The following is a 16,582-nucleotide window of genomic DNA, read 5'->3' as shown; positions in this document are numbered from 1 at the left end:
AACTGTAAAGTTAATTTTTTCTTTAGTTTCCCGATTAATTATGCGTCTCTGAACCCCAACTCTTCTGGCTATAAAGTTTCATCTGCTTTTCAATTGGACTCAAATTCCCAGATTTCTAAGCATGGAGATACGTATACATACTGAACTCTGGTAATTAAAATTGTCGGAGAACATTAGTTCCTAATTTATGCAAGCTGTTGGGATATGTTATCTGAGGCATGTTGCAGTGTCAATATCATACAGTGTAGCCACTTGCTGGAAATTCTCTTTGGGTTGAATTACATGAATCACACTTAGTGTTGGTCACTATATTTAGATTGAAATAGATTAAGATTCCCACTTTTCTTTTTTCTCATAATGCGCAGAACTATCAAATAGACCCCATTTGGAAAACAAACACATTGACGTAGATGGTTTTGGAAGCGGCATATGTAAGGAATCGTGAGTTAAAAAAAAAAAAAAAAAAAAAAAAAAAAAAAACAAACAACGGGGGAAAGGGGGGAAGGAAGGAACGTTGGCCACAAGGAGACAGCCAACGTTGCTTCCCCATAGAAAGGAAAAATGGGAGGCTTGTGGGAGATAAAAATGGAGTATGGGTTCTGGCTTTGGATGGAAATCATTCCTGCAAAACTGAGAGACGGTGAGGTGGAGAGCTGCTGAAGTGCAAGGAGGCTTTGGTGCTGCATCTGGAGGAGTGGAGGAGTGGCTGCAAGTTCTGGGAAAGAGGAGAAGTGGAAACTTTTGAAGTTGGAAGGAGATCAAACCCTTTGGAGATTAATTCAAAGAAGTCTTCAAGAGGTAAGGGGAGCTAGATCTTTTGTTTAATTGATGATATATGTTGTGTTTGATGCAAATCTGGGAAGAAGGGGATGAAAAATTTGGGGTTTCTGGGTTTTCTGGAAAACCTGCGATTCTGCAGAATTCTGCAGAAACGCGCGTTCGTCCAATTTGTTGAAAATTGGACGTTCGTCCAAAACGGCTCGACCAATGAGTGGTCGGCCAAATTATGTTGAGCGTTCGCTCTTGTGACGAGCGTTCGCGTTCGTAATTGTGAGTGTAGCGTTCGGTCTTAGTGAACTAGGAATTGTGAACGTTCGTCCATAAATCCTTAAATTCAGAGAGTGATCTTGAGCGTTCGGTAATTGATATTAGTGGGTGCAGTCGTTCGTCCTTGATATGGATTCTTAGGTTTCAAATTTAAAGGTTCGGTTTTAGTGAATTAATGAGCGTTCGGTCTTGTTTCTGTATGTGTAAATAGTAAGCGTTCGGTCTTGTCAATGTTTGATCTTTGAGCGCTCGTCCAGTATTGAATTTGGTGTTCGGTAGTTGAGTGTTCGGCCTAAGTAATTGATCTTGAGCGTTCGGCCTTAGTTTGTGAGTGTTCGGCCTTAGTTGTGAGCGTTCGGTATTATTTAAATCCTGAGTGTAGCGTTCGTCCTCGGCCTGAGCTTTCGTCTGTTGTGTTGAGCGTTCGTCCAAGGTGATTGGTGTTCGTCCATTTGGTATTTCGCGTTCGTTCGTCTTAGTATGGGACGCTCGTCCAAACAGTGTTTGTCCAGCGTTCGTCATCCCACTGAGTGAGCGCTCGTCCTTCCCAGCGAGCGTTCGTCCCAGCGAGCGTTCGTCCTAGCGTTCGTCCTTAATTACATGTTGAGCGTTCGTCGAAATAGTTGAGCGTTCGCCGAAATTGTTGAGCGTTCGTCCAAATAGTTGAGCGTTTGTCCAAATAGTTGAGCGTTCGTCCAGTGAGCGTTCGGCCATCGAGTGTTCGTCGAGTGAGCGTTCGTTCTAAATATTGAAGTGAGCGTTCGTCCTTAACACAGTGATTTGAGCGTTCGTCCTGGATATAGAAGTGAGCGTTCGTCCTTAAAACATTGAGTGAGCGTTCGTCCAAACTGTGAAAAGTGGACGTTCGTCCTAAACTTGAGCGTTCGTCCGTTTTTTTTTTTAATAATGTTCGTCCAGATCCTTAATAGCGTTCGTCCAATTTGGTGGTGAATAGTGTTCGTCCAAGAGTGTGCAAAGGGTTAAATTGCTATTGTTTTGGATTGAATTAAATATGTAAAATGTTGAAAGTATGATACGATGTGATTTATTTGAAAATGTGAGCATGTATGAATTATGATAAATTATCGTGATTATATGATGAAAATGATGAATGTGAGTATGATTAGGAAATCTCAGGGAGAGATGGATGGAAGTAGTTATGTGAAATATTGTGGTTGTGTCTGTATAATTGTAGGGGCTTCGAAATGGTATGTCTATCCCTACACTCAAAGCATTATTCACACTCGTCTATAGTCTTTGAATTTAGACATAGGCAGCTTGGGGGATTTATATTGCTAGCGTTGGAGAAAGACCAGCAGAGCTAGTAAGTGTAGAGACGACCAATAGTTCGACAATTATACAAGAATCCGGATGAGTCTTGTGAATATGTGGATTGTGGTTTAATAAGCATGCCTAAATATTTTTGTATATGAATCTATGTATGATAACATGCTTTTTATATCTAGCTCACCCTTGTATTGTTTGTGTTGTGTGCCGTTGGGATATGATTCTTTGGCGATGATCATCCACTTGGATGGGAGCAGATGTTGTCGAGGAGAGTCCTTTGGAGCAAGAGCTGGAGAATATTGAGGTTGTGGAGTAGTTTTCTTAGGAATTCCTATCTGAACACGTGTAGTGTTCGAATCTATAAACTGTTTAAGTTTGAATTTTCGTTTCTTTTATTTTGGATGACTGTAATTTAGTACTTAAATTACACGTCGTATTCTGACTGTTCTCTATATTTGAATGTTGACGTCTTTATTATGTAATATTGATTATTATATAATCGGGATGTTACATTAATGGTATCAGAGCAGTTCTTCCTTAGAAACCTGTAGGTTGTGGGTATGCCCTATTTGTGATTTTGAATGATGGCCATTTTGTGAGACGTTACATTAGTTTCACTAAGTTGGACTAATAGTTTTTCTCTCTATATGAATAGAAGATGGCATCTAGATCTCCTCCTTCCTCGGATGTCGATCCATATGACACTAATCAGATGTTGAATGAGGTACTTCGGGCGTTGCAACAACAAAATGTTACACTAATTCAGCAGAATACCATAGCCTTGCAGAATCTGGAAGCTGCAAGAGTGTCCGCTGAGAATGCCAGAGTGTCGGCCGATACCACCCAAAGGCAGTTCTTGGATGTGATGACTAGTGGCAGGATTCCCACTGGTCCTTCTTCTTCGGCTGCTCCAACTAAAGAATGGAGTTTGGAAAATTTCTTGCAGCATCATCCCGCCAAGTTTAATGGCAAGTGTTCACCCGATGAAGCCGATCAGTGGCTTCGTGATATGGAGAGAGTCTACAACGCCAAGAGGTGTCCTGATGAAAACAGGTTGTCCTATACTGAATATCTTTTGACCGGAGAGGCAAGCCACTGGTGGAGCAGTGCACGGATGATCTTGGAAGGAACTAGAACCCCTATCACATGGGACTTATTTAAGAGGAAGTTCTATAAGGAATACTTCCCTGATACTCTTAGATATGCTAAGGAAGTGGAGTTTTTGGAGCTAGTGCAGGGAAATATGTCGGTATCTGAGTATACTGATCGCTTCAAACATCTTCTTAGATTTAACACCATGAAAGTGGATGAAGAGTGGCAATGCCGCAAGTTTGAAAACGGGTTGCGCAGTGACATCAAGCTCTTGGTGAGAGGTCACCGTCTGAGGGAGTTTCCAGCTCTTGTGGAGATGGCTAGGGATATGGAGAAGACAAAGAATGAATCTGAGGGACAGCAGAGTCGACCTACTAGGACTGGGGGACCATCTGGGTCTCGTGGTGGATTTAGCACTAGGAAGACCCCTTATGCTAGACCATCCTTTTCTTCTGGGTCGAGGGGTTCATCCTATCAGCCATCAGTGCAGTCGGGACCAACCAGACCATCCGGCACTGTTAGATGTTACACCTGTGGAGGACCTCATTACCGTAGCAACTGTCCTATGGAAAATGGTGCAAGGAAATGTTTCAAGTGTGGGAAAGAGGGGCACTTTGCTAAAGAGTGTACTTCTGTAGAAGGATCAAGGTCTCAGGCACAGAAGACTGGTTTGCCTCCACCCAGAGGAGGTGACAGACCTCAAGCAGTGGGCAGAGTATATGCCATGACAGGATCAGAGGCAGTCAACTCAGGTAATCTCATCATCAGCAACTGTTTACTGTTTGGAGTGACTTGTGTTGTACTTTTTGATTCGGGGGCAACACATTCCTTCATATCGGAGGCATGTGTTGAAAAGTTGAGTATGCCTATAGAGGAATTAGACTTCGACCTAGTGGTGTCTACACCAGCATCAGGGTTAGTCAAAACGTCTTCTATGTGTGTCCGTTGTCCAATTGTTGTAGAAGGACATCAGTTCAAGGTGAACCTCATCTGTTTACCTTTGCAAGGATTAGAAGTAATTTTGGGAATGGATTGGTTATCTACCAATCGCATCCTCATCGACTGTGGTAGTAAGAAATTACTGTTTCCTGATAAAGACAAATTTATGCCTTTGTCGATCGGCGTCTTGAGACAAGACCTCCTGGAAGGCGCTAGTTGCTTTTTAGTACTATCACATATAGAAGCGACGCAAGTTTCACATCATGCGGCACAGGAGAGTCAGAGTGAAAACCTTGCAGTTGTGAACGATTTCTTGGATGTTTTTCCTGAAGAAGTTCCTGGTTTACCTCCTCCACGTGAGGTGGAGTTCTCTATTGATTTGGTCTCGGGAGCAGGACCAGTTTCTATAGCTCCTTATAGGATGGCTCCAGCAGAATTGGTAGAGTTAAAGAAGCAGATTGAAGACCTGTTGGAGAAACAGTTTATCCGACCTAGTGCTTCACCTTGGGGAGCACCAGTGTTACTAGTAAAGAAGAAAGATGGTGGTTCGAGATTATGCGTTGATTATCGGCAACTGAATAAGTTGACGATCAAGAACAAGTATCCGTTGCCGAGGATAGATGATTTGATGGATCAACTGCACGGAGCTACGGTATTCTCCAAGATTGATTTGAGGTCGGGTTACCATCAAATTTTAGTGAAAGCTGATGATGTGCAGAAGACGGCATTCAGGTCCAGGTATGGTCACTATGAGTATGTGGTTATGCCTTTTGGTGTGACTAACGCTCCAGCCATTTTCATGGACTATATGAATCGAATTTTCAGACCCTTCTTGGACAAGTTCGTGGTAGTATTTATAGATGACATACTTGTCTATTCTAAGACGCGAGAAGAACATGAAGATCACCTTAGGGCTGTACTTGAAGTGCTGAGAGAACGAAGATTGTATGCCAAATTGTCTAAGTGTGAATTTTGGATGGAAGAAGTTCTTTTTCTTGGCCACGTGATTTCAGCTGGAGAAATTTCTGTTGATCCCGCTAAGGTGCAAGCAGTACTTCAATGGGAAAGACCTAAGACTGTTACTGAGGTCAGGAGCTTCGTGGGTTTAGCGGGCTATTACCGCCGTTTTATTGAGGACTTTTCCCGAATTGTGGCACCATTGACGCAACTGACTAGGAAGGATCAACCTTTTGTTTGGACAGATCGTTGTGAAACTAACTTTCAAGAGCTAAAGAGAAGGTTGACTAGTGCACCCGTTTTGGTCATTCCTGACACAGGTAAACTTTTTGAGGTGTTTTGTGATGCCTCGCATCAGGGATTAGGGTGTGTATTGATGCAGGAGAAGAAAGTAGTGGCGTATGCATCAAGACAACTCAAAGTTCATGAGAAGAATTACCCCACTCATGACTTGGAGTTGGCAGCGGTAGTTTTTGCTTTGAAGATTTGGAGACACTACCTGTATGGTGCACAATTTCAGGTGTTCAGTGATCATAAGAGCCTGAGATATCTCTTTGATCAGAAGGAGCTTAACATGAGGCAGAGAAGATGGATGGAATTCCTTAAGGATTATGACTTTGATCTTTTATACCATCCTGGGAAAGCCAATGTAGTGGCAGATGCCTTGAGCAGGAAGGCAGTACATATGTCCTCATTGATGATCCGAGAATTAGAGCTAGTAACAAGCTTCAGAGATTTGAGGTTACAAGTTGAATTTGAAGCTGACAGTATCAGATGCAGTAATTTGGTAGTATCCAATGACTTGTTGAAGAATGTTAAGGAAGAGCAGTCGAAAAATATTGAACTCCAGACGTCAGCTAGTTTGATTGGAACTGAACAAGGAAAAGATTTTGCCTTAGGGACCGACGGTATTTTGAGATTTAAAGGTCGAGTCTGTATCCCTAGCAGTTCGAGATTTAAGAAATTAATTATGGAAGAAGGTCACAAAAGCCGTTTTAGCATGCATCCAGGCATGACGAAGATGTACCAAGACCTCAAGAAGTCCTTCTGGTGGTCGGGTATGAAGAGAGATGTGACACAATTTGTGGCTTCTTGCTTGACCTGTCAAAAGGCAAAAGTGGAACATCAAAGACCTGGAGGATTGTTGCAACCATTGGAGATTCCAAAGTGGAAATGGGATAGCATCGCTATGGACTTCGTTACTCATTTGCCACGCACTATTCGGAAACATGACGCAATATGGGTAATAGTGGACCGATTGACAAAGAGTGCTCACTTCTTGGCAATTGATTTGAGAATGTCTATGACAAAGTTGGCGCAACTATATATTAAAGAAATAGTGAGATTACATGGGGTGCCTTCGAGTATTGTATCAGATAGAGACCCGAGGTTCACATCCAGGTTTTGGCAGACCCTTCAAAATGAAATGGGAAGCAGACTACAGATGAGTTCGGCTTATCATCCTCAAACAGATGGTCAGTCCGAGCGGACGATCCAATCGCTAGAAGATTTGTTAAGGACTTGTATTTTGGACCACTTAGGAGTATGGGATGAGATATTACCACTGGTTGAGTTCACTTATAATAACAGTTATCATGCCAGTATTGGTATGGCTCCGTTTGAAGCCCTGTATGGAAGACGCTGTAGAACACCTTTGTGTTGGTTTCAAGAAGGAGAGCATGTGTTAACGGGACCAGAGATAGTTCAACAGACTACAGATAAAGTGAAGCTTATACAGGCAAAGATGCGAGCATCTCAAAGTAGACAGAAGTCCTATGCTGATCGGAGGCGCAAGCCGTTGGAGTTTGTAGCTGGTGATCATGTGTTTCTCCGAGTGACTCCGACTACCGGTGTAGGGAGAGCAATTCGGGCTAGGAAGTTGTCTCCTAAGTACCTTGGCCCCTATCAAATCCTACGACGTATAGGGCCGGTAGCTTATGAGATAGCCATGCCACCCCAGTTAGCAAACTTGCATCCGGTGTTCCATGTATCTCAGCTGAGAAAATATGTGTCCGATTCTTCTCATATACTTGAAGTGGAAAATGTACAAGTCAGAGAGGATTTGTCGGTAGAAGTGCAACCTGTGAGGATTGAAGAGAGCCAAAATAAACAACTTAGAGGGAGAACTCTCAAACTTGTCAAGGTTATCTGGAATGGTAGAATAGGCGACTCCACATGGGAATTGGAAGATGAGATGAGAGAAATTTATCCCCACTTGTTTCGATAAGCCAAATTTTCGAGGACGAAAATTTTGTTGTTGGGGAGAATGTAAGGAATCGTGAGTTAAAAAAAAAAAAAAAAAAAAAAAAAAAAAAAAAAAAAAAAAAAAAAAAAAAACAAACAACGGGGGAAAGGGGGGAAGGAAGGAACGTTGGCCACAAGGAGACAGCCAACGTTGCTTCCCCATAGAAAGGAAAAATGGGAGGCTTGTGGGAGATAAAAATGGAGTATGGGTTCTGGCTTTGGATGGAAATCATTCCTGCAAAACTGAGAGACGGTGAGGTGGAGAGCTGCTGAAGTGCAAGGAGGCTTTGGTGCTGCATCTGGAGGAGTGGAGGAGTGGCTGCAAGTTCTGGGAAAGAGGAGAAGTGGAAACTTTTGAAGTTGGAAGGAGATCAAACCCTTTGGAGATTAATTCAAAGAAGTCTTCAAGAGGTAAGGGGAGCTAGATCTTTTGTTTAATTGATGATATATGTTGTGTTTGATGCAAATCTGGGAAGAAGGGGATGAAAAATTTGGGGTTTCTGGGTTTTCTGGAAAACCTGCGATTCTGCAGAATTCTGCAGAAACGCGCGTTCGTCCAATTTGTTGAAAATTGGACGTTCGTCCAAAACGGCTCGACCAATGAGTGGTCGGCCAAATTATGTTGAGCGTTCGCTCTTGTGACGAGCGTTCGCGTTCGTAATTGTGAGTGTAGCGTTCGGTCTTAGTGAACTAGGAATTGTGAACGTTCGTCCATAAATCCTTAAATTCAGAGAGTGATCTTGAGCGTTCGGTAATTGATATTAGTGGGTGCAGTCGTTCGTCCTTGATATGGATTCTTAGGTTTCAAATTTAAAGGTTCGGTTTTAGTGAATTAATGAGCGTTCGGTCTTGTTTCTGTATGTGTAAATAGTAAGCGTTCGGTCTTGTCAATGTTTGATCTTTGAGCGCTCGTCCAGTATTGAATTTGGTGTTCGGTAGTTGAGTGTTCGGCCTAAGTAATTGATCTTGAGCGTTCGGCCTTAGTTTGTGAGTGTTCGGCCTTAGTTGTGAGCGTTCGGTATTATTTAAATCCTGAGTGTAGCGTTCGTCCTCGGCCTGAGCTTTCGTCTGTTGTGTTGAGCGTTCGTCCAAGGTGATTGGTGTTCGTCCATTTGGTATTTCGCGTTCGTTCGTCTTAGTATGGGACGCTCGTCCAAACAGTGTTTGTCCAGCGTTCGTCATCCCACTGAGTGAGCGCTCGTCCTTCCCAGCGAGCGTTCGTCCCAGCGAGCGTTCGTCCTAGCGTTCGTCCTTAATTACATGTTGAGCGTTCGTCGAAATAGTTGAGCGTTCGCCGAAATTGTTGAGCGTTCGTCCAAATAGTTGAGCGTTTGTCCAAATAGTTGAGCGTTCGTCCAGTGAGCGTTCGGCCATCGAGTGTTCGTCGAGTGAGCGTTCGTTCTAAATATTGAAGTGAGCGTTCGTCCTTAACACAGTGATTTGAGCGTTCGTCCTGGATATAGAAGTGAGCGTTCGTCCTTAAAACATTGAGTGAGCGTTCGTCCAAACTGTGAAAAGTGGACGTTCGTCCTAAACTTGAGCGTTCGTCCGTTTTTTTTTTTTAATAATGTTCGTCCAGATCCTTAATAGCGTTCGTCCAATTTGGTGGTGAATAGTGTTCGTCCAAGAGTGTGCAAAGGGTTAAATTGCTATTGTTTTGGATTGAATTAAATATGTAAAATGTTGAAAGTATGATACGATGTGATTTATTTGAAAATGTGAGCATGTATGAATTATGATAAATTATCGTGATTATATGATGAAAATGATGAATGTGAGTATGATTAGGAAATCTCAGGGAGAGATGGATGGAAGTAGTTATGTGAAATATTGTGGTTGTGTCTGTATAATTGTAGGGGCTTCGAAATGGTATGTCTATCCCTACACTCAAAGCATTATTCACACTCGTCTATAGTCTTTGAATTTAGACATAGGCAGCTTGGGGGATTTATATTGCTAGCGTTGGAGAAAGACCAGCAGAGCTAGTAAGTGTAGAGACGACCAATAGTTCGACAATTATACAAGAATCCGGATGAGTCTTGTGAATATGTGGATTGTGGTTTAATAAGCATGCCTAAATATTTCTGTATATGAATCTATGTATGATAACATGCTTTTTATATCTAGCTCACCCTTGTATTGTTTGTGTTGTGTGCCGTTGGGATATGATTCTTTGGCGATGATCATCCACTTGGATGGGAGCAGATGTTGTCGAGGAGAGTCCTTTGGAGCGAGAGCTGGAGAATATTGAGGTTGTGGAGTAGTTTTCTTAGGAATTCTTATCTGAACACGTGTAGTGTTCGAATCTATAAACTGTTTAAGTTTGAATTTCCGTTTCTTTTATTTTGGATGACTGTAATTTAGTACTTAAATTACACGTCGTATTCTGACTGTTCTTTATATTTGAATGTTGACGTCTTTATTATGTAATATTGATTATTATATAATCGGGATGTTACAGCATACACAAAAAGTAATAATTGAAGGAGCTGGACAAATTCCCAGAAGCTGAGTTACAGTTCATCTCTTGTTGCAGTTGAATGAATCCTTTCCATTTGCTTTCGACTCAGATGTAGACGTACACACACCACATGTTATTGTTCATTCATAACAAGCTTCTCAGCCTTTTGATGTACCATAATAATTATTAACTACCACCTTAATGTGATTACCTTAAATGCTGTTGTCCTAAAGCGATTGGATATAAGGGTGATTGACAATACTACATCACATATAAAACAGCTGCAGAACAATCAAACTTTGTCGTTTTTATCTTAGCTTGATGTGCGTGAGGCAACCACCTCATTTTTCGATGCATAAACCCCATTTTTTTGATAGATGTCAGCTTGCAAAAAGATCAAGTTCATGAACTTTGCTCATAGAATTAAATAGCGGACTTATACAGTTATCTGTAATTACAACTTGATAATTCCTTCAGCGCATGTTGACCAAAGTATGTTTTCCTGCTCCTTTAATATAACAGCCACCGTCATTTTAATAATTAAAATTTTTCTTGTTAGTAGTTATTATCAGGAAGGACCCGGTTCAAATATATATATTTTTATGTATGTATACCATAAATTGTGTTTTTAACTTACATAGGTTTAACAGAAATTTAAAACTTACAGGGTTAATGATAGTTCATTTGATTCTAAAACTTTTTCTAAGTCATCAATTTTTCAAATGATTCCATCAACGCCGCTTCATGACAATGACTGTCATTCATTTCCAACTTATTTCTAAATATTTATCATCTCCATGTGCTTGTTGTTAAACATATTTGAAGTAGAGTTGAACTTTTAAAAATAAGCTTAATACTTTTATGGGAATTTGAAGTTTACCTTTTTATTATGTTTTTTGCACGTTAAATTTAAATTAGATATGTGTTTTTTGTTGTAGTAATTGATACTGAGTTTTATTTTTTTAATCTTACAATATTTATTGCATTGTATTTTTTGGTGATACTTTTTTTTGTGGGTTTTTGAAATGATTTTCTCTCTTTGTTTTTAGATGCTTTATGTATTTCTATCTCATTTGTTATGAAGATGTTAGATGTGTCTACAACGAAAATTCACAGCTGTAAAGATGACTTTTAGATGTGGATACTAACAAAAAAATCGTGTTAGTAACATGAAAAATGTAAAGATAACAAAATAAAAAAGATAAAAAGAAAAAAAGACGCACACGACAAAATAATTAAAAAAAACTAATTATCATTATTAATTTGTATATATTATATAAAAACAATTTACTTTTATTAATTTTTATAATTATACAACAAAAGATACTTTCAACTTTTTTATTATGATTATTATTTAGGGCTACAGACAATCTCTATTATTATTAATTTGTTAGAAATATAAGAAATATGAAGAGAGTATGCCGATCAATTTACCTATTGCATTTACTTGTTTCACATTTTTTTCTCATCAGTATTTATATATATATTAAAACATATCTATGCGCCAATATTGGACATATTTCTATAATTCATCATCTAATTTTTCAGAATTGGATATCCAGTGAGAGATTCCTTAACCAAATTTTCCGTCGTTGCTAATTCCGTAAAGTGTACTGTAAAAAGCTAGTAAAAAGTAGCTAAAGTTAAAAAAAATAAAAAAAATAAACTGTTCATTGAATTGATAAATCTATGAAGTAAAAATTTCATGATTTATTTATAGTTTACCATTCATTAAATGATATTTTGATGTTTTTTAAGAAACATTAAAATAATATATGTGTAATTTTTTTTAGATTTTAACGTAATATACCAAGAAATGTTAGAAAAGCATAATATTTGTATCTTTACAAAATATTACAATTGTGATCATTAAACAATGAGCTTCGGTTTAAACTCTTGGACTTTGATGCTGGATCTGAATTTGGGCTACACTTACGTTGGGTACACAAGAAGAGAGCTTCATTCCGAAACAAATATTTACTTTTAAACATTGCAGGAATCACAAGTGGTATATCTCTTTTTCCTTCCAAACTAAGGTGGATTATGCTTTTACACATTATCTTCTTCCTTCATGTGTGTTCACCTTCACCCTTTAACAAGCTACAAGATTCAAGAGAAGCAAAGGAATTACAGTTCCTGCTGCACCGATTATGCAAATGATTGCAAATGTAGGAAAATTCAACTTAACGAGACAAATAAGTACGAGAATTTTCACTTTTTACATAATATTTTATGTTTCAATCTCAAATATATTTAGTGATATAGGATTAATTATCAAACATTTGAGAATTTGTCGTCTTGTCATCTTTAAAACTTTGTCCGTTATAGTTTTATTTTTAAAAAACACTTCGAAAGATGAAGAAAAATATTTAAATTACACTTAAGTTGGTAAATAATATAAGACTACTAATATATCAACATTTTAAAATTATAGTTTCCTAAAATATAAACGCAAATATCCTTAATTAGATCCAATATCAACACATTTAAAATACAATTATAATGATATAAAAATTTACAAAATACAAACTAATAAGAACATGATTAAACTTAACAACTAAACCTCGACTATATATCTAATTTTTTTAAATAGTAAAATTATACATTTAAATTTTCACATAACTAAATAGCAAAATATCCAATCCTAAAATGCAATCTATCATAATAAATATAATATAACATAATAGCTTAATATATTTAAACCCTGATCTAACGTAATATTCATTTAACATACACACAATTCTAAATACACAATTCGTTGAACTATAATATCTAAACATATAGAAGTTCTGTATACACAATTAATATAAAACATATATAAACAAATTTCTATAAAACCATAAATATATGAACATGTATACTTTTGTAACTACAAAAGAACTACCAACACTCACATGAAAAGCAACTATACAACAATAGAATATCATATGAGAAAAGGAGAAGATGGATGGACTGGGGCAGTTGCAATACATATGTGAAGTTGCAACAACCGTGACAAACAGATGAAAAAGTTAGCCAAATTGCTTAATAGGAAGATGAAGGGAAAGGAATACATATAGCAAGATGACGCAATTTTAATGTATTGTAAGACATTTGATGAATTCTACTTTGAATGGTCATTGCTGAAGTTTTTCATAATAGTTTCCAAATCAACTCTCTCAACCTTAAAAAATCAACTAATAGTTATGATATTATGTTAAGAAGTAAATTAAAAAAAGACTTTTCACAATAATTTTCAAATCAACTTATTCATCTTTACAAAATCAATGTTATGATATTATGTTAAGAATTAAATTATAAAAAACCTTTTCATAATAATTTTCAAATCAACTTATTCACTTTTACAAAATCAACTACAGTTATAATATAATGTTAATAAGTGGATTTCAAGTTAATAAGATGAGTTTTACTATAAATTGAGTTTTTTTTTACGTAATAGAAATTGAAGTAAAATAATTATTAAATGTTTCTTTTAGTTTACCAGAGACATCAACATTATTTTAGCTTAAGAGAAATTTTCTTCTTTTTTTTAAGATTTTCTAAAATAGAAATAAAGAAAGAAGTAACTAAAAAAACATAAATTGTTCTAATATTACTCTTTTTGAAAGAATTATTTATAAAATAAGATATTTGAAACATATTCATACAAGAGACTAACATATATATCATTAATCAATTTCTGTAGTTGATGTGAGACTTCAAATAATTTTAACGATTTTCACACACATTATTACTTATTAATTATCACTAGTACAAAAACATCGTATAACGTGACTGTTTTTCGGCCTTTCATATCGAATTCGATGTCAACTTCATATCAGGAGACATTCGAACATCAAACAATTCGACGTTCAAAGTAAAACAAATTAACAGATAAAATTCGACGTTAATTAATTTTTTTTTGTTTTTTATTTAATTGTTATCCTTTTTACAACTCTACGAGACCTCAAAAGGCAGAAAAACAATAAATTTCAGTTTTTGGTATTTTATAAAGCATGAACTATGAACGTGTAGTGTTGTATCAATAACAAACAACAATAACAAACAACAAACAAGTTCAATCAAACAACAACAACAACAACAACAAACAAGTTCAACAAAAAAAAAAATAAAAAACAAGTTCAATAAATAAGTTCTTCAAAATGAAAATGAAAACTAACCTTCAAAAGTTAGGTTCGTCGAAATAAAGTGTTGCCACTAGTGAGAGAGAGAGAGCATAATGCACCTATGAAGGACAAGAACACGAAAATAATCGGTCAAAACAAACGAAATTAATTAACATGCATTTGTAACAAATGAAAGAAAGATTACATGTGATTGTCGTCAAACTTCGTTCTAGAAAAGTTTGAGCAGAGAAAAAGGTATCGCGCGCTAAGATAAAAAGTAAATGCATTTTCAATCATCCGCTCAAATTTTTAATGAACTCGACGTTTTATATCCTTTTGACGTATAATTTTAGGGAATTCGACGTAAATACATTTTTACCTTCGCGCCAAGCATTTTCGCAAAATTTACCCAATATAACAAATTAACATCAAATTATAATTCTAAACGACGTCTAATGATTGCATTTATTTACAAAAATGTTACCGGTCATTTTTTACGTTGGTTATTCAATGGTTGAACGTTGAACGTGTGATATTATAAGTTGTTTTTTCATTAATGTATGGTCAAAGATAATATAAATATAGGTTTAATGTTTCAATAGGTCCCTATTTTCGTTCAGAATCTCAAATAGGACCCTCTCTTTTTTAGCGTCTCAATTAGGTCCTTATTTTTGTAAAATTGAATCAAATATGGTCTTTTTGTCAAATTGACCAGACGGTGTTAAGTATTGTGTGACCTAGCATGCTGACAGTGTTGTTTTAATACACGTGTCATTAAAAACGTGAGTGAATTCTATTATTTTAAAGTTTGAATTAAAAAATTAAATTAAAGAGTGGAAATTCAATTACAAAAGTTAGAAAAGAGTGGAAAGCCCCATTCTCACTCGTCTTCTGCTCTTTGAGCACGCCAATCTGTTCCTCAAATTCAACCCTTCGCATTGAGCCAATGGGAAAAGCCTTCGATGTGGGAGTCGTTCCGTTTAACTCCAACGGTTGGGGACCACCGAAAACAGCGGCCGCCGGCGGTAGCAGCAACCTTCCTCTCAACGTTCCCTTTGCCCCCTTCTCCTGACAAATTGGGTTGCATCGCTGACTAGATACATACTCAATTATACTTGTATCAACTGAAATTGCTCTTTATTTTTCAATTTTAAGGAGGAGAAATTAAGAGGAAGATTAGGCTATGAGCATCTCAATGAACCCCTGCACATTTTGATTGAGGCTGACTTACCTACCAATGTTGTTGAAATAAGGCTCAGGCAGGCTTAGGAAATTATCCTGTATTATACTGGCAAGTTTGTCTCGAAATGCATAACACAACCCCATCCCTTATCTGGGCTTGCAAATGGCTATGAGACCATAGGTGAAGTTTCTTTTTCCTACCCTTATAAACATGTCGCAAAAAAAGGTTGTTCAAAGTAGTAGCAGCTTGTGAGATAGGAGAAAGAAGCATATGGGGATGTAGAAACATAGTTTTTCCAATTTAAAAAAAATCTGGGTAGTGTATGCAGGCATGTTGGTATTGGTATTGGTATTGGATATACTCCTTCCCGGCCTTCGCTGAGGACGACGCCTCATTCCGCCTCGTCGATGGCAAGCCTCCACCGCGCCCCAAATTCGGCCCTAAGTGGCGTTTCCAACAGCAGCATCAGCTTCCGCAGCGCCGCGACGAGGAGGTCGAAGCCCGAAAACGCGAACCGGAGAAGGAACGCGCACGTCGTCTTCTACTCGAACAACTCTGTGGACGAGTGACGAGCCCTAAAACTCAAAATTTCCCCAATTTCATTTCCATATCCCAATTGCAGAGAGAACGGAGCTTTCTGTAATTGAATTTCCAACTTTGTCAATTTTACCCTTTCAGTAATTAAATTTTCACTCTTTTAACTTAATTTTTTAATTTAAAATTTAAAATAATAGAATTCACCCACGTTTTTAATGACACGTGTGTTAAAACAACACTGTCAGCATGCTAGGTCATACAATACTTAACATCGTCTGATCAATTTGACGGAAAGATCCTATTTGGTTCAATTTTACAAAAATAAGGACTCAATTGAGACGCCAAAAAAGAAAAGGTCCTATTTGAGATTCTGGACGAAAATAAAAACCTATTAAGACATTAAACCTATAAATATACTTCTCTTTCATTATTCTAATCCTTTAAAATGACTTTTAAGAATAAAATTGTCGAAACATCAATACCTGTGATAAATAACTCTAAAGGTATTATTTTAAGATATTTAACATGAAAATATTCACAAACTTCCAAAATAGATGATACACGTGTGAGAGAGTCAATTGAATATTCAGATATTCAAACTAACTTAGTTGATTGATAATGTTGTCGTCAACTCGAGTTCTCTTTCTAAACACTTATAAACTTAATATTAAACAACAGAACTTGTAAGTTAATTATTAAACAATTAACGTTAATGATATTGATCAACCT

At 37.3% G+C, this 16,582-nt stretch overlaps 1 protein-coding gene across 1 annotated transcript; it reads left to right on the top strand.

The window, feature by feature from the left end:
• The first annotated feature begins 2,992 nt into the window (after window positions 1-2,992).
• Window positions 2,993-5,853, top strand: LOC128196752 (uncharacterized). The gene is made up of 2 exons (XM_052878310.1): window positions 2,993-5,642; window positions 5,843-5,853. The coding sequence occupies exons 1-2, from the start codon at window positions 2,993-2,995 to the stop codon at window positions 5,851-5,853; spliced, it is 2,661 nt and encodes an 886-aa protein (XP_052734270.1).
• The last annotated feature ends 10,729 nt before the right edge of the window (window positions 5,854-16,582 follow it).

This window comes from Vigna angularis, chromosome 1, assembly GCF_016808095.1.
Source record: "Vigna angularis cultivar LongXiaoDou No.4 chromosome 1, ASM1680809v1, whole genome shotgun sequence".
Classification (NCBI taxonomy): Eukaryota; Viridiplantae; Streptophyta; class Magnoliopsida; order Fabales; family Fabaceae; genus Vigna; species Vigna angularis.
This window is presented reverse-complemented; position numbering and strand designations above follow the sequence as displayed.